General features: G+C 38.6%; 1 protein-coding gene across 1 annotated transcript in view; it reads right to left on the bottom strand.

Moving 5' to 3' along the window:
* The window catches only part of LOC150085648 (ELMO domain-containing protein 3-like), a 236,720-nt gene that overhangs the window by 29,893 nt on the left and 178,847 nt on the right, over positions 1–27,980 (bottom strand). Inside the window, exon 10 of the mRNA XM_090374635.1 lies at positions 126–253. Coding sequence (XP_090230761.1) covers positions 126–253 — 128 coding nt within the window. The remainder of the gene's footprint in view (positions 1–125; positions 254–27,980) is intronic.

The following is a 27,980-nucleotide window of genomic DNA, read 5'->3' as shown; positions in this document are numbered from 1 at the left end:
TTTGGGAGACATGAGTCTCCCAAACTACTATAATTTTACTGGCCTGGGAGCCCTCCCTTCTCCAAAAAAAAAATTGCATACAATACTGCATTTTTATATATAAAAGAAGAAAAAGCTTAAGTTACCTTTAATTACATAACCGGAATCTGAAATTGTTTTGTTCTGCTGTGTCCATATCTGATAAAGGCATAAAAGTGCTCCTGAGTAAAATTCATTCATTACTGACATCACTTCACCACACTTATTGCATTTCCTATATATATATATATATATATATTAAAAAAAAAAAAAAGCTTACAGAAAATTCAAATAGTGATATGCATTTACAAGAAAATGTAAATAGATGGCCTTTATAAAATTAACACTATATATCATAATAGTAAATAAGAGTATGTGAATGAGTGATTGAGTAACTAAATAATAGAATATTCTTCAAATAAAATTTTTATTTACGAATGTCAACTGTATTAAAAATTATGTTGGCAATGGTGGTACTGACAAGTAAAATATAAATTTAGTGTAATAAGAGCTATTATCTGCTCAATATCTCCTATATTCTTTGTTACTTTTAGTAAATAATATAGGGATTACCCTGATCTTTTATAGGAAGGCTTCTTATCCAACTCTCCTAGTCCATCACGTAAATTAATTAAAATACAATGAATTTAATAAACTACATTTTAATGTGTTCCATAACGATAGCTACAATGCCGACTTGATAACCCGGAATCACCACTGAAAGGTAGAAATGCCCAACTCCAAAACTACTAACCGTGACGCAACCATCAGTATAAGAAAACATTATGTCACATTTACTTATTTAGAAAGAACAACTAAATAAGATATGAAGACATTTCTTCCTCCTTAAGCTAGATGTAAGCTTTTCGATGCTTCGTGTTCACAGGACGGAATGAAACTAAAAAATGCATTGATGCATAAGTATTTAAAAGAAATTTACTCCTCATCATGCATGCGTTTATAGAATCAATCATCCGATATTAAAAAAGGTGTACGAATATTAATCGAGTTTTTACGTAGTTTAATTTCAAGCGTTTCAGCACAAAGTAATTAACTATAATTGTGCTGAATATTAATTATTTTGGCTTCATTAAAAAGAAAGGAATGTGCCTCATTCACACCATTTCTACCTTTCAACAAACACATGATCTTGTTGAGAGCCATTCTTGTAAAGACTGCGACACAGTTTACGTTGGATCTACTTAGGGTTGTTGGATTTTCGCGTTAAACAACATGAGGCTTCTGTACATGCGTCAAGAGCAAACGCTTCAGAGTTGGCATGCCATGCTGCGAATGGATTTGGGTTTCTGGTACATAAATATTTAAAAAAACAACATTTTGGAATTCAAAAGTACATCACCAAGGGTGTCAAGACTAGTACTCAAGATTTCTAAGAGGTACAAGCTAAAGGTTATAATGATTTATGCACCAACATCGAGCCATGATGATGAAGAGGTTGAAGAAATGTACACTGAAATTGAGTCTTCTAGATGAGCAGAAAACCCACTAAACTATTATTATTGGGGACTTCAATGCTAAGGTTGGAAAAAGACAAAACAGCACAGAAAGGGGAATTATAGGAAATTTTGGAATTGGTGAACGAAATGAAAGAGGTGAAAGACTTGTGGAATTTGCCGAATCTCAAGGATTGTCAGTAATGAACACTTTTTTCAAGAAAAGGGTGAAAGAAAATGGACATGGAAGAGTCCAAATGGATTAACAACTAATGAAATCGACTTCATCCTCACTAACAGAAGATATATTGTGAATGATGTTACCATCCTGAAATAGGTAAATGATGGAAGTGATCACAGAATGGTAAGATGTACACTTGATATAGATGTAGGAAAGAAAAGGAAAAAACTGACTCGGGTAAATAATAAAACGGTCTTTGAGATAACAGAAGAGGTGAAAAAGCAGTATATACTGGAACTTAAGAATTCTTCTGGAACTCTGCAGAAGCTCAAACTTAAGAACAAGTTTGAGCTTCTGCAGACTGCTCAGGACCAAGATATCGACGAGGAATATTACACCTTTCTGAAAGTGATAAAGCCCAAGAAACCTATAGGGAAAAAGAAATCAAAAGAAGAAAAAATTAGTCAAGAAACACTTGTTATGATGAACCGAAGGCAAAAAATGAAGAGCAAGAAAAACACTGACAAGGAAAAAATTGAATATACTGAGTTATGCAAAGCCATTAGAAAGAGACTCAGAGAGGACATAAGGAGATTTAACACAAGAAAAGTAGAACAAGCATTAAGGGAAAAAGGATTTAAATCAGCAGCCATGAGCAGTAATACAGAAAGACAAATGATACTGAAACTGAAGAATAGCAATGGTGTACTTATAAACAGCAGAGAAGGCATAATTCAAATAGCAGAAGGCTACTATAGAGAATTATACAAGGAGCGAGGGAATGATGCCAGCAGTGGGGAAGATGGATTGCAAAGTAGCAACACATACGACATACCCAATATTCTTCCTGATGAGGTAGAACATGCATTGAAGAAAATGAGGAATCAGAAAGCCCCGGGGTAAGATGAAGTTACTGCAGCGTTGTTAAAATTGGGAGGAAGAGACATAACACAAAAACTGGCAAGGCTCTTCACAAGGTGCATTAGAAAAGGTGTGACGCCTAAGCAGTGGAATAATGCAATCATAGTTTTGCTGCATAAGAAAGTTGATAAATTAGAAATTATAGACCAATTAGCTTGTTATCCCACATCTACAAGTTGTTCACAAGGGTCATTACTAACAGATTAGAAAGAATGCTTGATGAGAATCAAGCAAAAGAGCAAGCTGGCTTTAGGACAGGATTCTCAACTATGGATCACCTTCACGTAATATCACAGCTAATGCAGAAAGCAAATGAATATAAAACACCATTATGCCTGGCATTTGTGGATTAGGAAAAGGCATTTGACTCCATACAGCATAAGGCAATGTTTCGGGCACCGGAAAGACAAGGCATAGATACCCCACATAATAATGATTTTGAAGAAAATATATGAGAGTGCTACCTCCTTTATTAGACTAGACAAAGACAATAGGAAATTTAAAATCGAGAAAGGAGTTCGACAAGGAGACACAATATCTCCGAAGCTGTTTACTGCTGCCCTTGAGGAAGCTTTCAGAAGATTAGACTGGTCGCAGAAAGGAGTCAATGTGAACGGAGAGTACCTAAACCATTTACAATTTGCAGATGACATTGTGGTCATAAGCCACGATCCCAAAGAATTAGAGGAAAATCTTAATCAGTTATGCAGAGTTAGTAACGATTTTGGACTAAAGATGAATATCGCTAAAACAAAAGTAATGATGAACAAGTAGCATTAGCATTAATAGAGGCATTTGATGCAAGAAAGCAAGCTTATGCAGCATCAGCCAAAAAAAAAAAACCCACTTCCACTTCACCCCTCTGTTCATTCCAAATACCTGTCCAGCTGAGCCTTAAACTTATTTAGGCTATCAACCTCCACCACAATGGATGGAAGTCTGTTCCACCAACCAACCACCCGCTGGCTAAAGGCAAATTTCCGCACGTCTATACTACATCTGTCTTTCCTCAATTTGAATTTATGCCCTCTCAGGTGATTTTTCTGAGCTAGAGGAAGAATCCCATCAGCATTGAGCATGCTTAAACCATTCAAGGCTTTATACACCTCTATCAGATCACCTCGCTGGTGCCTAGTCTCCAGACACTGTAATTTGCAAAACTTAAGCCTTTCTTCGTAAGAGCACCCCTTTGTTCCATTCACTAATCTTGTTGCCCTTCTCTGTACTCGTTCCAGCAGCTCTACATCCTTCTTGAAATGAGGCCTCCAGACCTGTATACAGTACTCTAGGTGTGGCCTGACCATTGCCTTATACAATGGAATAATCACCTCCTTATCCCTGCTGGAAAAATTCCTGTATATCATTGACAATACTCCATGAGCTACTCTTGCAGCTCGTCTGCACTGCTCAGAGAACTTCATATCTGCCTGCACAACCACCCCCAAGTCCCTTTCATTCTCTACCACTGTCAGTGTAGTACCACAGAGTTGATACGTTGCTCTAGGGTTGCTGTTTCCCATGTGTAGTACTTTACATTTGTCAATGTTAAACTTCATTTGCCACCTCTCAGCCCATCTGCTCAACCTTTCCAGATCCTGTTGCAGCAGCATAGTGTCAGTAGTGTCCTTGACAACCCTGCCAACCTTTGTATCATCTGCAAACTTGGACATTAAGCTTGATATACCATCATCAATATCATTTATAAATACAGAAAACAATAATGGACCCAACACTGAGCCCTGAGGGACTCCACTAATAACATTAGTCCACGATGAGCAGTGTCCATTGATTACCACTCTCTGTCTTCTCCCCCTCAACCACCCCTTTATCCATAGCAGCAATTTGCCTCCAATGTCACACTGCTCCAATTTGTATAGCAGTCTTCCATGTGCAACAGTATCAAAAGCCTTTCTAAGATCCAAGTATATAATATCAAAGTTATTCCCTGCATCCAGTTCATGTGTGACTGCATCATAATATCCAATCAAGTTGGTCAGGCAAGACTTCCCCTTAACAAAACCATGCTGTGTCTGAGCTATAACTGAAGTCATGTCTAAATGATCCTGCAGTGCTTCTTTAACCAGTGCCTCCATTAATTTTCCTGGAACAGAAGTTAAGCTCACAGGTCTATAATTACTTGTGTCAGCCTTTGATCCTCCTTTGTGAATTGGGGTCACATTTGCACATTTCCAGTATATGGGTACCTCCCCTGAGTCCAAGGAAGCTCTCATAATTATGGCTAAGGGTTTGCTTACTTCCTTTGCTGCCTCCTTTAATATAACTGGATAGATCCCATCCACCCCGGGTGCCTTTCTTGTGTTTATCTTCAACAGTTTCTCCTCCACTTTACTCCCAGTTATTTCAAGATTCTGTAGCTTACTGCTAGAGTTGAATACACCTCTGGCATTCCCCTTGCTGAAGAACTCCTCATGTGTGAATGTCGATGCAAAATATTCATTTAGTTTGTTAGCTACCTGAGCAGGATCATCAACAGTTGACCCATCAATATCAAGTGGACCAATCTGATTCATCCCCTTCCTTCTAGAGTTAACATAAGTAAAGAACTCTTTGGTGTTTTTCTTTGCATCCCTTGCCATGGATTTCTCGTAATCTGCCTTTGCCTGCCTAACCTCCTTTGTAACTTGGTTGCATATCAACTTGTATCTATCATAGGCTTCTGTGTCATGTGTTAATTTGTAAGTATCCCATGCATTTTTCTTCTCTGCCATATGCCTCATTAGTTCATCTGACATCCATTTTGGCCTAAACCTTGAACAATATTTCTTAGTTGGTATGGAAAGCCTAGTAGCTTCCAAGATAAGTTCTTTGAATGCTTCCCATTTTGAATTTGCTGTTGGTAACATCATCAGCTGGTCCCACTGTATAGAATTTAAATACTGTCTCAGTCCATCGTAGTCGCCTTTACGGAAGCAATAACCCTTCCCTTTACCCCTAATGGTAGTTACCTCTTTGAGTAAATCCCACTTCAGCACACTGTGATCACTGCCACCTAGTGGTTCGTTTATCTGCAGATTCTTAATGCATGAAGAATCACTGCTGATAATCAAATCAAGAGTATTACTCCCTCTAGTTGCCTCCCGAACATGCTGATGTAGAAAACAATCATCCAATAAATCCACAAAAGCCCTGCTAGTGTGTGAGTAACCGGCCCCCAAATTCCAGTCAATATCTGGGAAATTAAAATCTCCCATTATAAGACTCTCTGATTTACTGGCCCACTCTATTTCCCTGTACAGTTCCTTATTATACTCATCAGAATCATTAGGCCTATAGCACACTCCTACTCTCAATTTTGATCTCCCAATGCTTATGTCACACCAAACTGACTCAACACTGCACTGTCCGGCAATGTCGACTGGCTTCACTTCCTTGGTTTTTATGTGTTTCTTAACTAATAGCATAACCCCTCCCCCCTTCCTATCCTGTCTATCCTTTCTGTAGACGTTGTACTCCCCAAATTGCAGTTCTGCATCCCTTATATCTGTGTGACACCACGTCTCTGATATCCCAACAATATCTGCCTTTGATGTTTTAAGCAATACCTCAAATTCATCAAATTTATTTACTAAACTCCTAGCATTGGTGTACACGCAATGCGGATTAGGAAAAGGCATTTGACTCCATACAGCATAAGGCAATGTTTCGGGCACCGGAAAGACAAGGCATAGATACCCCACATAATAATGATTTTGAAGAAAATATATGAGAGTGCTACCTGCTTTATTAGACTAGACAAAGAAAGTAGCAAATTTAAAATCGAGAAAGGAGTTCGACAAGGAGACAATATCTCCGAAGCTGTTTACTGCTGCCCTTGAGGAAGCTTTCAGAAGATTAGACTGGTCGCAGAAAGGAGTCAATGTGAACAGAGAGTACCTAAACCATTTACAATTTGCAGATGACATTGTGGTCATAAGCCACGATCCCAAAGAATTAGAGGAAAATCTTAATCAGTTATGCAGAGTTAGTAAGGATTTTGGACTAAAGATGAATATGGCTAAAACAAAAGTAATGATGAACAAGTATGCCACAGAAAGGGAAATAATGATTGAAGGAGCAGTAATTGAAAAGGTGCAGTCATATACTTATCTGGGACAAGTTATTAGCTGTAATAATGATAAATGGCTGGAAGTCAAGAGAAGAATAAATTTTGGATGGATAGCATTCAGAAAATATAGTCACATACTGAAGAGCAATATCCCAGTTAGTCTGAAACGTAAAATAATGAACCAATGTATACTCCCCACCATGACTTATGGAAGTGAAACTTGGGCACTCACCAAAAGAATGGAAGAGAAGCTGAGAACTACACCGCGAAGAATGGAACGAATGGAACGATTGCAGCAAACTGGTTGCTTACTACGCTCCTGGCAGTCCTTAAAAGAGGGACCTTCTTTTGAGCAATGTCCACACACACAGTAGCATAGCTACCCTCTTTCGAGCCCGGAGGCGAAGAACATGTTCAGGCCCCTACTTAATTAATGAATATTGCAAAAAGAGGAGACAGCCAAAGACATCATCATCAGCCATTTTCAATCCACTGCAGGATGAAGGCCTCTCCAGCAACTTTCCAGTTCCTTCTGTTTTGAGCACTGGCCATCCATTTACTACCCACAAACTCATGAATTTCATCTATCCATCTCCGCCTTTGTCTTCCAGGTTTTCTTCTAGCTCCTCTTGGATACCATTCTGTTATTTTCTTAGTCCATCTGTCATCATGTCTTCGAGCTATGTGTCCTGCCCAAGACCATTTTAGTTCTTTAATTTTGATAAGAATGTCCTTTACTTGAGTTTGTTGCCTAATCCATGTGTTTCTCTTCTTATCTAACAGTCTGATTCCCAATATGATTCGTTCCATTCTTCGCTGTGTAGTTCTCAGCTTCTCTTCCATTCTTTTGGTGAGTACCCAAGTTTCACTTCCATAAGTCATGGTGGGGAGTATACATTGGTTCATTATTTTACGTTTCAGACTAACTGGGATATTGCTCTTCAGTATGTGACTATATTTCCTGAATGCTATCCATCCAAAATTTATTCTTCTCTTGACTTCCAGCCATTTATCATTATTAAAGCTAATAACTTGTCCCAGATAAGTATATGACTCCACCTTTTCAATTACTGCTCCTTCAATCATTATTTCCCTTTCTGTGGCATACTTGTTCATCATTACTTTTGTTTTAGCCATATTCATCTTTAATCCAAAATCCTTACTAGCTGTGCATAACTGATTAAGATTTTCCTCTAATTCTTTGGGATCATGGCTTATGACCACAATGTCATCTGCAAATCGTAAATGGTTTAGGTACTCTCCGTTCACATTGACTCCTTTCTGCGACCAGTCTAATCTTCTGAAAGCTTCCTCAAGGGCAGCAGTAAACAGCTTCGGAGATATTGTGTCTCCTTGTCGAACTCCTTTCTCAATTTTAAATTTCCTACTGTCTTTGTCTAGTCTAATAAAGGAGGTAGCACTCTCATATATTTTCTTCAAAATCATTATTATGTGGGGTATCTATGCCTTGTCTTTCCGGTGCCCGAAACATTGCCTTATGCTGTATGGAGTCAAATGCCTTTTCATAATCCACAAATGCCAGGCATAATGGTGTTTTATATTCATTTGCTTTCTCCATTAGCTGTGATATTACGTGAAGGTGATCCATAGTTGAGAATCCTGTCCTAAAGCCAGCTTGCTCTTTCGGTTGATTCTCATCAAGTATTCTTTCTAATCTGTTAGTAATGACCCTTGTGAACAACTTGTAGATATGGGATAACAAGCTAATTGGTCTATAATTTCCAATTTCTGATTTATCTCCTTTCTTATGCAGCAAAACTATGATTGCATCATTCCACTGCTTAGGCGTCACACCTTTTCTAATGCACTTTGTGAAGAGCCTTGCCAGTTTTTGTGTTATGTCTCTTCCTCCCAATTTTAACAACTCTACAGTAACTTCATCTTCCCCCGGGGCTTTCTGATTCTTCATTTTCTTCAATGCATGTTCTACCTCATCAGGAAGAATATTGGGTATATCGTATGTGTTGCTACTTTGCAATCCATCTTCCCCACTGCTGGCATCATTCCCCTCTCCTTGTATAATTCTCTATAGTAGTCTTCTGCTATTTGAATTATGCCTTCTCTGCTGTTTATAAGTACACCATCGCTATTCTTCAGTTTCAGTATCATTTGTCTTTCTGTATTACTGCTCATGGCTGCTGATTTAAATCCTTTGTTTTCCCTTAATGCTGGTTCTACTTTTCTTGTGTTAAATCTTCTTATGTCCTCACTGAGTCTCTTTCTAATGGCTTTGCATAACTCAGTATACTCAATTTTCTCCCTGTCAGTGTTTTTCTTGCTTTTCATTTGTCGTCTTCGGTTCATCATGACAAGTGTTTCTTGACTAATTTTTTCTTCTTTGGATTTCTTTTTCCCTATAGGTTTCTTGGGCTTTATCACTTTCAAAAAGTTGTAATATTCCTCGTCGATATCTTGGTCCTCAGCAGTATGCAGAAGCTCATACTTGTTCTTATGTTGCAGTACATACTGCTTTATCCTCTTCTGTTATCTCAAAGACCTTTGCATTATTTACTCGAGTCAGTTTTTTCCTTTCCTACATCTATATCAAGTGTATATCTTACCATTCTGTGATCACTTCCAACATTTACCTTATTCAGGACGGTAACATCATTCACAATATATCTTCTGTTAGTGAGGATGAAGTCGATTTCATTAGTAGTTAATCCATTTGGACTCTTCCATGTCCACTTTCTGTTCACCCTTTTCTTGAAAAAAGTGTTCATTACTGACAGTCCTTGAGATTCTGCAAATTCCACAAGTCTTTCACCTCTTTCATTTCTTTCACCAATTCCAAAATTTCCTATAGTTCCCATTTCTGCGCTGTTTTGTCTTTTTCCAACCTTAGCATTGACGTCTCCCATTATAATAGTGTAGTGGGTTTTCTGCTCATCTAGAAGACTCTCAATTTCGGTGTACATTTCTTCAACCTCTTCATCATCATGGCTCGATGTTGGTGCATAAATCATTATAATCTTTAGCTTGTATCTCTTAGAAATCTTGAGTATTAGTCTTGATACTCTTGGTGATGTACTTTTGAATTCCAAAATGTTGTTTTTAAAATCTTTATGGACCAGAAACCCAACTCCACCTTCACTCCTTTCACTGTTTCCATTGGTGTACAGCAGATTTCCACTTGATAAACTTATAAGTGATTCATTTCTTCTTCTTGTTTCAGCCAAATCGATGATATTCCAATTCACATTTTCTAATTCCTTTTCCAGCTCTAATATCCTGTCTTCACAGCCAAAGACACCAGGCCCCTAAAGGGCCCGGAGGGAATTGCCTTGCCTGCCTACATGGTAGCTATGCCATTGTCCACACGGTATCTCCCTCTTACAAAACTTCACAACATGTCCATACATTAGACATTTATAACATTGAATAACAGGGAAGACTTTCTTAAACTCACAAAATTACACACGTACACCAACCGTTGCTGAAATAATTACTTTTAATTTACTTTAATACTGTAAAATATACATAGAACTGATAAAATAACAAAACTTTTCTTTAAATTAATGTAGAATTAAAATAAAATCTATTTACAATAAATATAAAAATATATAAAATATATAAAAATTAAAGAGAAAATAAAAGCAATAAAATAATGAAACTAAAACCACTAAAATACCGATAAAACAATGCGACTAAAACCGCTAAAATCCCAAAGCTTTCAGAGGCATCCGCCTCCTTTCTCAACAGTAAGATTTTTATGGTACAACACATCTTTAAATAACAGCAGGCTCCCTGCTCTCAGCACATGGTTCCACAGGAGCACGGGCAGTATTCTCTTCATGCGCACTGGAACCAAAAATGGCTTGGGAGCGTGCCAGGTGGAACCGATCATCCCGTCCGAGAATCACCACCTCAAAGAGGGGATGAATACGAATTCCCGTGTCTCTGTTAATGGTATTGTTCTCAGAAGAACAGATACGCAGGCTTTCAAGCCACTTGTGGTCCCAAAACCTATGTGCATGGTCGACGATGACAGCTTCGTCCAGGAAAATCTGATGATGCTTCTCCCAAAAATGTTCCGCTACAGCGGACTTCCCATAATCCGCAGATTTTATAGCATTCATGTGTTCACCCAGCTGATCTTTGAAATGCCTCGTTTCACCACCATAACACTCCCCACAATCCGGGCATCTAATCTCATAAATAACCCCACTATTAACATCCTCTGGTATGGGGTCCTTAACCTGAGACACAACTGTGTGCAACCTCCGTCCCGGAAGTTGCTCACAGCGTGTCTGACAGTCGTGTAATACACGTGCTATATGTTCCGTTAGGCCTGGATAGTAAGGAACCGGTATGAACGGCTCTCTTTGCTCAAACTCCACTCCTCTAATAAATTTGTCCAAGATCCTCTGGGGGTAACCACATTTCCTTAGGTCCGCTGTAACTCGTATAATTTCTTCATTTCTATCCTCGGTGGTGCTGCAATGGGATCCAACCCTATCCAACAATGCCTTAACGACACTGTTCTTATGATGGTTGGTTTGGGCTGTGTTATAGTGTGTATATTGGCCTCGGCACATGGGCTTCCTGTATACTCTAGTTTTTAGCCTGAGGCCTTCCCTTTAAACCAACACATCAAGGAAAGGGAAGGTACCCCTACCTCCACCTCTGAGGTAAATTGAATGAACGGGAAGAAACTATTTAGAAAATTAAGAACCTCATCTTCTCTCCCCCTCCGAATAATTGTAAACGTATCATCAACATATCTTTTCCACGTGCACATGGGAGAATTTAACCCATCAAAAATCCTGGTTTCCAGCTCCTCCATAGCTAAATTTGCTATGATGGCACTGATGGGAGATCCCATTGCCGCACCATGAACCTGCTTGTACATTGTATCCTCGAACACAATAGTGGTGCTTGAAAGACAAAGCTCTACCCCCTTACAAATATCCTCTACACTTAAAGGAGTCCTATTACTTAAGGTATTATCCTTTTCCAAAGCCATACGTGCACATCGCACCCCATGTTCAATGGGAATACACGTAAACAGGGACACCACATCAAAAGATATCATAGCCTCGCCTTCCTCTATGTTTTGATCCCTTACGAATCTCACAAATTCCCTACTGTCCCTAATGGTGAAAGTGGAACGTCCAACCATGGGTGAGATCAACTTGGCTAAAAACCTGGAAAGAGCATGCATAGGGCTACCTATAAAATACACAATGGGTCTAAGCGGCACCCCTGCCTTATGGGTCTTTGGAAGGCCATAAAATCTGGGTAATTGGCATCCCATTGCATGTCCAAAACACCTCCTTAGAAATCTTTCCCGCCTTCAGCCAGAGTTGTAAAATCTTGTTGACTTGTCATTCTAAACCCACCAGTGGATTTCTACAGTTTGTCAGTTTGTCCTTTTGCAGACTTGTATGTGGCACTATCATTTAAAAGTTCCAAGGCTTTTTTATAATATTCATCTTTATATAATATTACAGTTGATCTACCTTTATCTGCCAGCAAGACTATGATACTATCATCCTGTCTAAGTTCTTTTAATGCTTTCTTCTGGCTAATACTAAGGTTAGCGGGGGCAGTCCTAACCTGACTAAGAGTAGCTGAGGTTCTTGCTCCTGTGGAACCACGTGCTGAGAGCCGTGAGTCTGCTGTTATTTAAGGATGTGTTGTACCATAAAAATCTTACTGTTGAGAAAGGAGGCGGATGCCTCTGAAAGCTTCGGGATTTGTTTTAGTCGCATTGTTTTATCGGTATTTTAGTGGTTTTAGTTTCATTATTTTATCGCTTTTATTTTCTCTTTAATTTTTATATATTTTATATATTTTTATATTTACTGTAAATAGATTTTATTTTAATTCTACATTAATTTAAAGAAAAGTTTTGTTATTTTATCAGTTCTATGTATATTTCAATATTAAAGTAAATTAAAAGTAATTATTTCAGCAAAGGTTGGTGTACGTGTGTAATTTTTGTGAATATGAATTTTCCCAACCTCAGAGGCCTATTTGAAGACTTCCTTAAACTTACAGGCTGTCCATCTTATATAAAGTCTTGTTTTATCACTAACAATTTGCCAAATTTTCAGCGACAAATACAACAGCCAATTATTCATTTGAGTGGACTTATTCCTATTCTTAGACAGTACTTCGATACCATCCAAGAACTTTTTCTCACTAATTGAAAAATCCTTAAAATTCTTTTGCCATATCTGCTTAAGTAATTCCTCCTTCTCTATATCCTGTTCAACATCAAAGAGCACCAATTTAGGATACAGTTCTAGGTATGGTGTATTTCAGATCTGTGGCTTGTATTTTAGAACAAGCCTTCAATTTAGCAATGTCTTTGTCAGTCTCTGCCTCTACAATGACACTTTTGTCCCTTATGGGTCTTATATTCTTACTTTTGTAGTAGAAAGCATTTGTTTTACTTCTTTTAAAATATCAGTTTCACTTCTTCACTAGTATGATGTTTATCAGTAATGGCTTTGATTATCATCATTTTTGGAATACTTTCCATAGTTTTTATATTCTTCTTAACCACTGTTCGTGTGCAATCTGTCCTTTAATAAAACATTTTCCATATGAACATCATACACTTTTTTCTCTAATTGGTCCCACAAGTCTTGTACTATTCTTATCACACCCATTGGTACTTTACTATTAACATCCCACAAAAAACCTTTTAACCTTTCCCGTAACTCTTGTATATGTTGAAAGCCTTTCATATTCACTTTTCTCAACATCAGTGCCTCTTTTCGCTTCCTCTTTCTATTTCTTTCATTTTGCACATTCAAACCTGAATTTACTTCAGCATCTGTTTCTTTTGATCTTGCTTTCTATTTCTTTAACAATTTCTGCTGTGTCCCTTTCAAAGGAGCAGAGAGCGGCAACGACCTGCCTTTAACAGGTGTTCTAGGGATACTTCTGTCTGAAAACACATCTATTTCTGTCAGTTCCTGGACTTGGACAATAACTGCTTATCTATCTCCTAGCATTCGTCTTCAGTGACTTTGCTAGTAGCAGAAGATATAAATGAAGAAGAGCTGCTCTTCTTCATTTATTTCTATCTCACTAGAGGAAGACATTATTAGTTATGTATAACATAAAAATCAAATATTTAAAAATTAAAAACCAAAATGTCAAACAAGTGGTTAACTATTTACAAATATACAACTCAATGTGGAGGAACAAGGTGCCTTTGATCACTTCAAACCTTAACTTAAATGAAATTTAAAAATCTGCGGTATTAGCCGCGGGGCTATACTGCAAGGCCGCGGGCCTTGCAGTATTAGTCTCTTAGTCTCCAAACTAATACTGCAAGGGGACAGAAATGCAGACCACTGAGATCAACCTCTTCTCCCTGTGTCAGTTTGTCCTTTTGCAGAGCAGGGATACCCCCTGCCTACCTGCCCCAGACTGCGTGGAAGTAGGGCTAGCAATCTACAGGCAATAAATGAAATATAATAAGCAATTTTTTAAAGACTAAATGCACAAAGCATAATATGTTATGGGTTGAAATTAACTATATAATATTGGTGTAAATACACCATAGTTTACCCATAAGTTTAACTATATAAGTAGTATAAAGGCATTGTTTGATTTTATCTCATATTGTGGCTACCTTCACAACGAGATACCAAGTATTGCACTACTTTGAATAAACAATGCTTCTCTAATAGAGGAGACTACTGTTATTTATTCTCAGTGGGCATCAACCACCACCCAGACGGCACCATTTCGAAGCTTGTTGGCTCACACATCAGTGGGCTGGCAGGTACCCGGGTAATACAAACATGCCATCACGGTTGCGAAGTTAATGAGATAAAATCAAACGATGCCTTTACACTACTTATGTAGTTAAACTTATGGATAAACTATGGTGTGTTTACATCGATATTATATAGTTAATTTCAACCCATAATAAATTATGCCTTATGCATTTAGTCTTCAAAATATTATTATTACCGACACCATTTGGCACCTCTCATATTGTGAAATTAACTTCGCAACCATGATGGTATGTTTGCATTACCAGGGTACCTGCCCGCTCACCGATGAGTGAGCCAACAAGCTCCGAAACGGTGTCGTCTAGGGGCCTGATGTCCACTGAATTTCCGAAAATAGATAACAACAATCTTCTCTACTGGGGAGGTGTTGCCTATTTGAGGAATTTATGAGCTTTCGAGTAGTGTGAGTTGAAGGAGTAACTGTCCCTTTCTTCCTTCTATGGCATTTCCTTCCTCTACCTCTCCTACTATCACCTTCCTACACCTTTTTTGCTTTCCTAAGTCTAATAGGGATAGTATGAGGATAACAGAGATCTTTATCCCATACCATATTTCAAACAGTCTCATCTGGGCGGTGGTGCCCACTGAGAATAAATAACAGTAGTCTCCTCTATTAGAGAAGCATTATTTATTCGAAGTAGTGCAATACCTTGTATCTCATTGTGAAGGTAGCGAAAATATGAGATAAAATCAAATACTTATGTAGTAAAACTTATGAGTAAACTATGGTGTATTTACACCAATATTATATATAATAAGCAATATACAGTGGTGGACAAAAAAACTGCATCACCTTAAAAAAAGGAACATTTGTAGTAAAATGTATAAGATATTGTTTGATTACAGTCATTTTGTTTGTCACAAAACAAAGGTATTGTGTCAGATAATGCTTCTATTACATCAGGCAATAATTGCAAGGTATTGCATCAGCCTTTTCTATAAATACAGCATTGAAAGGGATTACACACTCATTAATATCCTATTTTGTGGAGGTGTAAGCATGGCTCCATATGTTCAGTTGACACCAAGAAAAAAAGTGTACAGGAAGGGCTTTCTATGTGTGCTATCACTGATAAAATAGGCTGCCACCAGTCAACAGTATCCCGGGTGCTGAAATTAAAGTGTGAAACTGGTGATGTGAAGAAAAGACCTGAATCAGGCCATAAGAGGGTGACGTCTTCCCAAGATCGATATTTAAAACAGCTATGCCTTTGTAATCGCCATGCTAGTGCTTTGAGACTGGACTTTGAGATGGCCTCTGGCATTGAAACAAGTGCACGAACTATCTAAAAGACAGCTTTCGGAATGTGGTCTGCATGCCTATCGGCCCAAGAAGAAGAAGAAGCCTTTGTTGACCCAACAAACGAGGAAGAAGCGATTTGCTTGGGCTAAAACGCATGTTTAATGGACAAAAGAGCAATAGGATACTGTCATTTTTTCTGATGAATCGAAATTCAACCTGCATGGCTTCATATAGCTTCATATCAATATGTCAGATGAAAATCGGAGGCATACAATCCAGACTGCATGACACGGACTGTAAAGTTCCCTGCTGGTCAAATAGTCTGGGAATGCATAACAAGCAAAGGGGTGGGGCAAATTAAGTTTATTAATGGAACGGTGAATGCAGAAACCTACACTGCTATCTTGGAGGAGTGCCTGAAACTCACTATTAGGGATCACCGCACAGACATCCAAAACTGCATTTTTCAACAGGACCTACCACACAGCAAAATTGGTAAGTTTTATGCTATTTAGATTTAATGATGAGTTTGTCTTCTTATCTCACAAGGCTTAAAACATACTTACACCAATGTTTTCCCTTGTTTTTCTCCCTTAAGGTGCAGTCGTACCTCAGAAATGCTGGCATTATAGTGTTGGACTGGCCCGGTAAAAAACAGTCCAGATTTGAATCCTATTGAAAATTGCTGGTACATAATGTCATCTAAAATTGCTCAGAAAAAGCCAACAAATAAGATTCAGCTGCAGGAGAGCATTGTAAGGGTCTGGTACCATGAAATTGGGCAACCATATATCCAGAAGTTGATTAACTCTATGCCAAATCGTTGCAAGGCTGTAACTGCAGCTCGAGGAGGAACAATAAAATATTGGGGACTTATTTTGCTGATTTGCTGAAATGCAATAAAATGTATGTTTGGTTGTCATGATTGCCATTTGCATGATTTCTCATATTTCCATTAATTATGCATTTTACCCTTTGGGAAGAGATTTATGGCAATTAGGTATATCAGTTGGAGTCTTTTTATTGTGTTTCATTCACAGAGATATATATCCTATCTAACAAATACATTTCAAACATTTCTGCAACCTACAATGCAGCATAAAACACATTATTTGCAAAATTCACAAGTGATGCAGTTTTTTGTCTCCCACTGTATCAGTATTTTTGTCTCCCGCTGTATCAATATTTAAATAATGGCTTAAAAGTTTATCATAAAATAAGAAAATAAATAAATAATGTTTTATTTTATTTTGTTTTATTTTGAACTATCAGATATATATATAGTCATATAGCAAGCAGCAATCAGCTCAAGAAATTGCTTATCTGAACACAGATATTTCCCCAGAAAGCCCCTTGAGCATTGCGATCTGACAAGTCTGTCCTTTAGTCTTTTTCTTCCTCACCTTCTGAAGCTGCTTTTATTCTCTCCAATTCAAGTAATTCTTCAGTAGATAGAGTTTTGCTTTGTAAAATGAAAACAAACCTCAATCGCATCTTCCACAAGATGTGGTGGGCTTCAGTGAGAAGCCCACCACATCTTGTGAAAGTATAACAATAGTCATTATTGTTTGTTCATTAAAACCTTTGAAATCATACACACCTTCCGGCCACATTTTCTGTCACACTAAATTCAATGTCAAATGTTTGATTTTGCCAAGATTCTCCAATATTGCATAGGGTGGAGGAGACTCCAGATAATATTCAGCAATTTGTGCTTCATCTACTCTGCCCACACAGTTGAAACTCCTAACAGCTGTTTATTTTAAATATTTTCTTTGATTTCTCTACTGAAAGTTCTATAAATCTGTTAATTATCACACAATTAGGAAAAAAATTACAAATTAAGCTAAACTTAATTATATGCAAGTGTTGAGTGGCATCTGTCATGTACAATTATTGATAGCAAGTTGGCTTTACTGTCATGCTTTTGGGGTTTTTTTTTGGTTTTTTTTTTAGGAGCATTAGCAACTAAGGCCATATTGCTCCAGGGATATGCGGTGGTCATTCCCTGACCTTTCCGCATCCTCCATATTTGGTGGTGACGGGCTCGAACCCCGGTCTAATCAAGAAGCGTGTGCTATGCACTGCTGCTCCTTCCCACCTGGCTACGGAGGTGCCTTTACTGTCATGCACTTTCCTCCATGTCAGTAATGCATTCTGGGTTTGTGATGTTGACGCTTTTTGATTTTTGATTTGGTAGTTATTGGCGCATCGGCTTCTGTGGCCATATTGCACCTCCCAAGGTTTTTGCAGTACTTTGATCCAAGCCCGAGGCGGGAATCGAACCCGCGACCTTTGGGCTGCCGGGCAGGTACTTTACCCACTCGGCTAGCCCGGTCGGCCGATGTTGACGCATCATCTGGAATCAAACTGTTAACATTTGCGCTTCACATTCATGAAGTGGGCTCTCCTGTTATTGACAGGCTGGTGTCTAATTGCATGTGTTCACTAGCATGTGAGTCTTTCAATTTGAATTCCACTCATGGACAGATCTAATGAAAAGTTAATTTCAAAAACCATTTAAAAATATATATTTTTAATATAAAAAAAAAGGATTTTTCATAGCTGTACAAGAAAAAAATGAAAATAAAGGTGGCATCAATAAAGGGAACAAATTTGAATTATTTCTGCTGATTTTTCAAATTCCCACATGCACAGAAGAAGTTCAATCATTCATGTGACTGCTGACAGGTTAATGGTATACATAATGATGCAATTTAACAAGAATTCTTGAACTTCTGACTTGCCAACACCTTCTGTTCCATGATTCATCTGCATTCTTAAATAGTTCACCTTAAATGTGTAGAACTGTGCTTGATCAAGGCTGTTTACATTTTGGAAGAAATTCAACTCTGGTGTTACCATTTAACTCTAATGTTTACGCTTATCAGGTGTCCAGGGACATTGTAAAGAAGCAACAATAATACTTTTGTGCAATATTGTTTGCAATAATTCTCTATAGCAGTATAAAAGTAAGAAGCAAACTATTCTTAAAAAATCTTTTTAGTTATGCACACTTTCTGGTTTGATTGCCACATAACAGTAACAGAGATTTTTTTAATATCCTTTAAGGGTCCTTAAATTCTTTGTAATGTTATATCTGTAGAGGTTCAACTTCAAATCCCCTTCAGCATTTGCTCCTAAAGAACAGTCAACTATTTTTTGTGCCACCTTAAACCAAGGTATGAACTTCTCACTGGAAATAAAAGAAGCAATACACTGAAGATTTGAAATGGCAAATATCCTCATTCTCCAATAATCTGCAAAGTTTCCTGATACACTTCTGCTGTCTCAAAATCAGCACTGGTCCTCACCAGTTAATTTCAAGTTGTGCTGCTTAGCTCTTTTTTTTTTAAATGCTCAAAACATCTAGAGCTTGCTTTGAAACTTTCAATAGACATAAATGCACTTTTTAAATGTTCAAAGAGATACTTGACTTTCTCTTGAATTATAGCTGTGCTTAATGGGTCTCACTGTGTTTGTCTTCAACCCAAATTATTAACAGAGCCTTCATTTTCACCATTGTTAAATTATGCAATTTCACAGATGATGATGGGATAAGATCCTCACTACACTTCTTTTATTTTGTCTTCAATTTTCCTTAAAGTATGCACAGTAGATTCAGCCAACCCTATTGAATCAACATGAATCACATGATTGCCATTTTTAAGGTGCTTAACCTTCCTCTGCTAAGTAGGCATATGACAGATACCACTTTAGTAAATTTTTTGTTTTTCTTTTAAATCTGGAAATAAAATCGTCCAACATAAATTTGTCAACCAGTATTCTCTAATTGGTTATAAAGTATTTTTTTGTTTTCATTTTAATATATTATGAATTATCAGACATTAAATTTTGGTTCACCGTTTAACAAACACCAGGTGAGCAAAAGCATCTACCTTTCTTCTAGGCTAATATAACTCCCATAACTTGCTTCTAGGCTAATATAACTCCCATTCCCACATGATCTTAAAATTGCAGTGACAGATGTCTAATTATTCCATAATGTTTTGATTTTGAAACCTACACACAAGGAGCTAAAAAAATTACAGATATTTGTGTTGCATCTGCCAGACAACATGTGAGTGCAAGTTTCAACATGAGGGGTCATTCACCTTGAAATTTAAAATTAATTATTATTACTGGTTTCTCTTATTTTTATTTGATAGTTTTCAATTTAGTTTAGCAAACCATAATTAATAAATCACCATTTTCAATTCCATATAAAAGCTAAAAATTTGTCTTTTTAAAATTAAAACAAATTAGGGGATTATATTGACACCATATGAATATCTCGTATTACAACTGAGGGTGCAAGTGATTAAAAATTTGAAAGTCTCGCACTTAAATTAATACATTTCCACTTACATGGAACTGAAGATGAAATTTTTGAAGGCATAATGAGGGATAAATTCCTTTAAAATATACAGAGCAGAAATGTTATAAATGTAACTTATTTTTCATGTAATGATACAGGGAAAAAAGTTGCGAGTTTGGGTTACAATTGAAAGAGTCTGCAATTCTGCCCACACACAATAGGAGGGAGCCTTGTCAATCAATTCGGCCCTAGATATACTGTGCAAGGCTCATGGGATAGAAGTTTTCAGAGCATGATCTGTGCTTGTTAACAGGAGAGACTGCTTCTACAAGGATGGGATACACTTAAATAAAAGGGGTGCAACAGTGTTTGATAATACTACCAAAGCAGTTAGGTGGGTCAGCAAATTTGTTAGCACAAGGACAGGAGATCCACAGACTAATAGTTTAACAGTACCTGCAGGTAGAAGTGGCAGTGATTCTTGACTGCTTCTACTGGAATGAGAAGCAGGTCGGAAAGCAAGTTACTGGGGATTTCAGAAACTGCTAGGAGTCATCATGAAACAAGTAAATACATGGGCTGTGTTAGGGTAACTAAGAATAAGAACATATGCATGTATACTTGCATGTATACCAATGTTAGGAGTATAATAAATAAATTTGATGAATTTGAAGTGCTGGTCAAGACATCAAAGGTGGATATTGTTGGGATATCAGAGACGTGGTGTCACACAGATATAAAGAATGCAGAATTGGAATTTGGGAAGTACAATAAGTACAGAAACAACAGACAGTCATAAATGGAGGAGGAGTTATGCTGTTATTTAAAAAACACAAAAAATCCAATGCAGTGCATCCAGTTGACTTTGATGGACAGTATGTTGAGTCAGTTTGGTGTGACATAAGCACTGGGAAAGCAACAATGACGGTAGGAGCATGTTATAAGCCTAATGACGCTGATGAGTACAACAAACGCCGACCGGGCTAGCCGAGTGGGTAAAGTACCTGCCCGCCAACCCAAAGGTCGCGGGTTCGATTCCCGCCTCGGGCTTGGATCAAAGTACTGCAAAAACCTTGGGAGGTGCAATATGGCCACAGAAGCCGATGCGCCAACAACTATCAAATCAAAAAAAAAAAAAAAAAAAAAAGAGTACAACAAACAACTATACAGAGAAAGACTGTATAGCCTTTCTCTCTATAGAGAAAGAAAGACAGAGAAACCCAGATATTAACTGAAACTTGTGCACTGCAAGACTTTTATGGATTTATTGGATGATTGTTTTCTACAGCAGCATGTTCAAGAGGCAACCAGAGGGAGCAATATTCTTGACCTAATTATCTACAGTGATTATTCATGCATCAAGAATCTGCAGATAAAGGAAACACTAGGTGGCAGTGATCACAGTGTACTGATGTGATTTTTACATAAAGATGTTACTACCATCAGCACTAAAAGGAAGGTTTTTGCTTTCATAAAGACGACTACATTGATCTCAGACAACTTGATGATGTTACCAACAGCAAATTCTAAATGGAAAATATTCAAGGAAGTAATCTTGGAAGATACTAGGCTTTTTAGAAATACTGTCCAAGGTTTAGGCCTAAATGGATGTCAAATTAACTAATGAGACTCCTGACAGAAATAAAAATGCATGGGATGCATATAAATTATCAGGTGACACAGAAGCCTATGGTAGATATAAGCTAGTCTGTAAGCAAGTCACAAAGGAGGTTAGGCAAGCGAATGCAGCTTATGAGAAATCTTTGGCAAAGGATGCAAAGAAAAACAGCAGAGACTTCTTTACTTATGTAAACTCTAGATGGAAGAGGATGAATCAGATTGGTCTACTTGATGTTGTGGTTCCACTATTGATGATCCTGCTCAGATAGCTGACAAACTGAATGAGTATTTTGCATCTACATTTACACATGAGGAATTCTGTAGGGAAGTGGAAGACAAAAATCTATTAAACTCTAACAGGGAGCTAAATGATTTTGTAATTACTGAGAGAAAAGTGGAGGAGAAACTGTTGAAGTTAAACAAAAGAAAGGCACTAAGGGCAGTTGGGATCTATCCAGTTATATTAAAGTAGGCTGCAGCAAACTCTTAACCATAATTATGAGAACATCCTTGGCCTCATAGGAGGTTCCTACAGATTGGAGATATGCAAATTCACCCTCAATTCACAAAGGGAATCAAAGGGTGACACGAGTAATATAGATTTGTTAGTTTAACTTCTGTTCCTAGAAAAATAATGGAGTCACTGGTTAAAGAAACATTGCAGGATCATCTGGACAAGACTGCAATAATAATTCAGACACAGCATGGATTTGCTAACCAATTCAATTGGATACTATGGTGTAGTCACAAAGGAACTAGATGCAAAAATTATTTTGATATCATATACTTGGAATTTAGGAAAGTTTTTGATGCTGCTGTACATGAAAGACTACTTTAAAAATTGGAGCAGTATGTCATTAAGGGCAATTTGCTACAATGGATAAAAAGATGGTTGAGTAGGAGAAGACACAGGGTGGTTATCAATGAACACTGCTCTTCGTGGACTAATGTTATTAGTGGAGTCTCCCAGGGCTCGATGTTGGGCCCATTGTTGGTTTATATATTTATCAATGATACTGATGAGGTATATCAAGCTTAATGTCGAAGACTGCAAATGATACAAAGGCTGGCAGGGATGTTAATGACAGTAATGATAGTATGTTGCTGCAACAGGATCTAGAAAAGTTGGGCATATGGGCTAAGTGGTAACTGAAGTTTAACATTGACAAATGCAAAGTACTAAATGTGGGTAGCAGTAACCCCAGAAAAATGTACCAACCATGTGGTACTACACTCAGGTTAGTGGAGAATGAAAAATACCTGGGGGTAATTGTGCAGTCAGATATGAAGTTTTCTGAGCAGTGCAGACAAGTACCAGAGCAGCTCATGGGGTCTTTTTAATGATATATAGGAACTTTGCTAGCAGGGATAAGGAGGTGATTATCCCTTTAAATAAGGCAGTGATCAGGCCACACCTTGAGTACTGCATACAGGTCTGGAGATCTCATTTTAGGAAGGGATGTAGAGTCGCTAGAGTGAGTATAGAGGGGAAACAAAATGGTGCTCTCACCAAGAAAGGCTTAAATTCCCCAATTTCAGTGTTGAGCCTAGGCAACTGAGAGGTGATCTGATTGATGTGTATAAGGCCTTGAATGGTTTGAGCAAGCTCAATGCTGATGGGATTCTTCCTCTTGCTGCATCTGAGGGGGAGGGCATAAATTCAAATTGAGGAAAGACAGTTGTAGAATAGATGTGCAAAATTTTGCCTTTATCCAGCAGCTGGTTGATTGCTGGTACAGACTTCCATCTGTCATGGAAGTTCATAGCTGAAATAAATTCAAGGGTAAACTAGACAAATGTTTGGAACGAATGGACGGGTGAAATGGGAATTTTTTTTTATTTATTTTATTCCCCCCCCCCCTTGGCTGATGCTGTAAAAAGGTTGCTTTCTTGCATCATATGCCCCTACTAATGCTAGTGTTTGATGTGACAATATGATTATCAATATTTTTTTCCTCTACATTTTAATACATCTGGCTACTCGTGGCTTGATCACAAACTGGTATACACAACACCACCAGCCCCAAAATACTCAATAAAACACCATTGTATGTGTTCCATTATTATTTTTTTTTTTTTTTTTTGTATCATAAGAGTATTATTATTAGTAGTAATAGTAGTGTCAAATAATGCAAGAATGAAAGGTTATAAAATTTAAGCAAAAAAAAAAAAAAAAAAACTTCCCACACCAACTGTCATCCATCCCCTCCAATGGCTTGTCTAGTTCTTTCTTGAATTTATTCATACTACTCACTTCCACAACAGTAGATGGAAGTTTGTTCCAACAACCCAACCACCTGCTGGCCGAATACAAACTTCTGCACATCTATCCTGCAACTTCCCTTCCCCAATATGAAGTTGTGCCCCTTATCAGTGTAGTCAGAGTAAGAGGAAAAATTCCATCAGTGCTGACTTCGCTGAATCCATTCAAAGCCTTAAACACCTCAATCAGATCACCTCAGGTACCTAGTCTCCAGCCCCTGTGATTTTCAGATCTGAAGCTTTTCTTAGTAAGACCACCCTTTCATTCCCACCACCAATCTTACCCTTCTCTCTACCTATCCCAGCAGATTTACCTCTTTCCTGAAATGAGGCCTTCAGACCTGTATGGAGTATTCAAGATGTGTCCTAACGACTGCCTTATATGAGTACTTAAACAGCAAAATCTGGTATCTCAAGATTAACTAAGCTTTGGTTGAAGCTATTGTAGATGCCAACAATAGCCACAGTAATGTGTAAATTATTCTAAATGTTGCAATTAAGGAATTGTATCCTTTAATCCAACATGGTACATATGAAGGAAAATTGAGAAAAATCTCTAGTTTTTTCATATGAATGGAACACTTAGTTTTTCGTAATAAGTTCCTAGATAGGAAAATCACACAAAATGAAAATTATATCTGCACTGAAAATTATATTCCTGTGTCTGAAAATCTAAATAAGGAATACCTGTACTTCTTATCTATATGCACTGACGTCCTTATTGACATGGGATAAGCATATACTATGCTGGTTCCTTGTTTCAAGCCAATGGTTTTTACTTTCCCCTCTTGATTTTAAATATGAGAACTTTTTATATTGCTGGCATAGACTTAAATTAAATCTGTATATTTTCAAATACTGCTTGTAACTGTTTTTGATATTGTAACGAATGAGCCTGGTGTACTGGGGTCCATGGTTAAGAAAAATATATACATACAATAATAACCCAGCTTAATATAATAGCAGTAGCTTTCAAGACTAACGAGTCTCTTTTTCAACTGATTTAAATACAACAGATAAGTGCAATGAGCTGAGAGTGAGGCACGTTATTCATTTTCTATTGTTGTTGCACAGACGTGCCCTGTTTTACTCCAGTGTTTATCCAGCATTAAAATGGTTGTCTCTAGGATGGGGTGTAGATGTATGCCTTTGGATTGTTTAATATATTAAGTGACTCTAGCCATAGGTGGTGGCGAAAGTGTCATGAGTGGTCTACTATTTCAAAGTCACGTTTGGGATTGAGATCGTGGTTGGTGGCCCAAAAATGTTCCGCGACTGCGGACTGGTCAGTTTCGGCAAGCCGGATTGCTCTGTCATGTTCCGTAAGGCAATCTTGGAGATCCTGATGTTTCTCCTATGTAGCAGCTGTCACAGTCTCTACAAGTGATGCGATATACTACATTGCTGCATAAGAGGGGTGTGACAGGGGTCTTCACACTGGAGACAAGTGAATGTAGGTTTCTGCAGGGTAACTGCACGCATTTGATGTTGTAATTTCTGAGGATTTTTGAGATCCATCCTGACACGCCTGGATAATAGGGAATGTAGGCGGACAGTATACCATCTTGGTTCAGTGGTCTTGGGTGGGATGTGAGCTCTTGTGCCTGTAATAGGCACCTGTTTAGCACATGGGACGGATAACCACATTTTAGGTCCGCCTTCACATGAGAAATCTCGTTACACCTAATTGCATCAGTGCTGGAATGGCTCCAAGCCCTGGAGAATAGGGTGCGGGCAGTGCTGTTGAGATGACTGGGTGCGTGGCCGGATTTGTAGTTAGTAAATTATCCTCACCACATAGGTTTGCCGTATGCTGAAGTCTCTAGACATGGGCCTATGCGATGCACTAAGACATCTAGGAACAGGAGCGCGTCGCTGACCTCTAACTCTGTGGTAAACTGGATGAAATTAGACAGGGAGTTGAGGTATTCCAGTAGTGCTGTTTCAGAGCCACGTGGTATTGCAGTAAAAATATCATCAACATATCTGCACCATGTTGTAATAAGTACAGGTGGGTTCAGGTGTATCTGCTCCTCCAGATCTTCCATGGAGATGTTGGCTACTACAGAACTAACAGGGGCACCCATAGCAGTGCCATATACCTGCTGGTAGACTGAATCCTCAAAGGTGAAGATGCTGCTTGATAAGCATAGGTTGAGGGCGGTGCAGATGTCATCAGTGGATAGTGATGTTGTGGATTGGAGGCATAAGTCGTTCTCTAGGAGCCTTCTGGCGCAGTGCACAGCCTGTTGGACGGGAATTGAAGTGAATAAAGAAACCACATCAAATGATGCCATGACGGTGCTGTCAGGGATTGAAAGGTCCTTAATGAGGTGGATGAATTCACTGCTATTTTTGACGGTGTGTGTGCTATTTCCTACAAGAAGTGAGAGGAGGTGCGCGATATGCTTGGATAGTTCATACGTTGAGGCACTGCAGCACGACACTATTTACGTACCTGCCGATTACGCCAACAGCGCAAATTCATAAACTTAAACATAGAAACTAACTCCTTAAAGGCGAGCACATGTTCAAACGACGCAACTTCCTTCGTCTTGAACCTAAGCAACAAACAACTATCCACTGAACAGGTCAATGTCTTATTTAACGGCATGAAGTTTCCCGTCATACCATCTAAACCTCCAGTCACACAGCTCGCTATGGGTATAGAAGCCAGTATTACCAACCTTCCCGAAGAAACTGCCAACGAGATCCATTTCAGGACTGCCGCAATCCTCCGCAGCACTCGGCAAACTTACTCAAACCTTAACCATTGTCAACATGCCGCCCTATCATCTATAAGAAAAGACAACTCCATCGTCGTACTTCCTGCTGATAAAGGGCACTGGACCATTGTATTAGACCGATCAGCCTACTCAGAGAAACCCCTGGCCCCTACTACTAGACCCAAACGTATATGAACCTCTGTCTGATCCACCCATTAAGGTCTTGAAACGTCTAGAGACACATGTCAATAAACTCGTCCACACATGGTTTAAAGATAAGAAAATCTTGACTACAACTCAGCGCCTTCTACATGCTACTGGCTGCCAACTACCGCAATTCTATGGATTGCCAAAGATCCCAAACCGGGTATTCCCCTCAGACCAATAGTGTCGTGCTGCAGTGCCCCCAACGTATGAACTATCCAAGCATATTGCGCACCTCCTCTCACCTCTTGTAGGAAATACCACACACACAGTCGGCGCCTCCGTAGCCAGGTGGGAAGGAGCAGCAGTGCGTAGCACATGCTTCTTGATTAGACCGGGGTTCGAGCCCATCACCACCAAATACGGAGGATGCGGAAAGGTTAAGGAATGACCACCGCATATCCTGGAGCAATATGGCCTTAGTTGCTAATGCTCCTAAAAACCAAACAACAAAAAACCAAACAACACACACAGTCAAAAATAGCAGCGAATTCATCCACCTCATTAAGGACCTTTCAATCCCTGACAGCAAAGTCATGGCATCATTTGATGTGGTTTCTTTATTCACTTCAATTCCCATCCAACAGGCCGTGCACTGTGCCAGAAGGCTCCTTGAGAATGACTTATGCCTCCAATCCAGAACATCACTATCCACTGATGACATCTGCACCGCCCTCAACCTATGCTTATCAAGCAGTATCTTCACCTTTGAGGATTCAGTCTACCAGCAGGTACATGGCACTGCTATGGGTGCCCCTGTTAGTTCTGTAGTAGCCAACATCTCCATGGAAGATCTGGAGGAGCAGATACACCTGTACCTATTACAACATGGTGCAGATATGTTGATGATATTTTTACTGTAATACCACGTGGCTCTGAAACAGCACTACTGGAATATCTCAACTCCCTGTCTAATTTCATCCAGTTTACCATAGAGTTAGAGGTCAACGACGCGCTCATGTTCCTGGATGTCTTAGTGCATCGCGTAGGCCCATGTCTAGATACTTTGGTATACCACAAACCTATGTGGTGTGGACAATTTACTAACTACAAATCCGGCCACGCACCCAGTCATCTCAACAGCACTGCATGCACCCTATTCTCCAGGGCTTGGAGCCATTCCAGCACTGATGCAATTAGGCGTAACGAGATTTACCGTGTGAAGGGGGACCTAACCAATTGTGGT

This window comes from Mastigoproctus giganteus, chromosome 5 (genome assembly GCF_048544385.1).
Source record: "Mastigoproctus giganteus isolate SK-2022 chromosome 5, ASM4854438v1, whole genome shotgun sequence".
Lineage (NCBI taxonomy): Eukaryota > Metazoa > Arthropoda > Arachnida > Uropygi > Thelyphonidae > Mastigoproctus > Mastigoproctus giganteus.
Note: the sequence above shows the minus strand (reverse complement) of the source record. Positions and strands in the feature narration are given on the sequence as shown.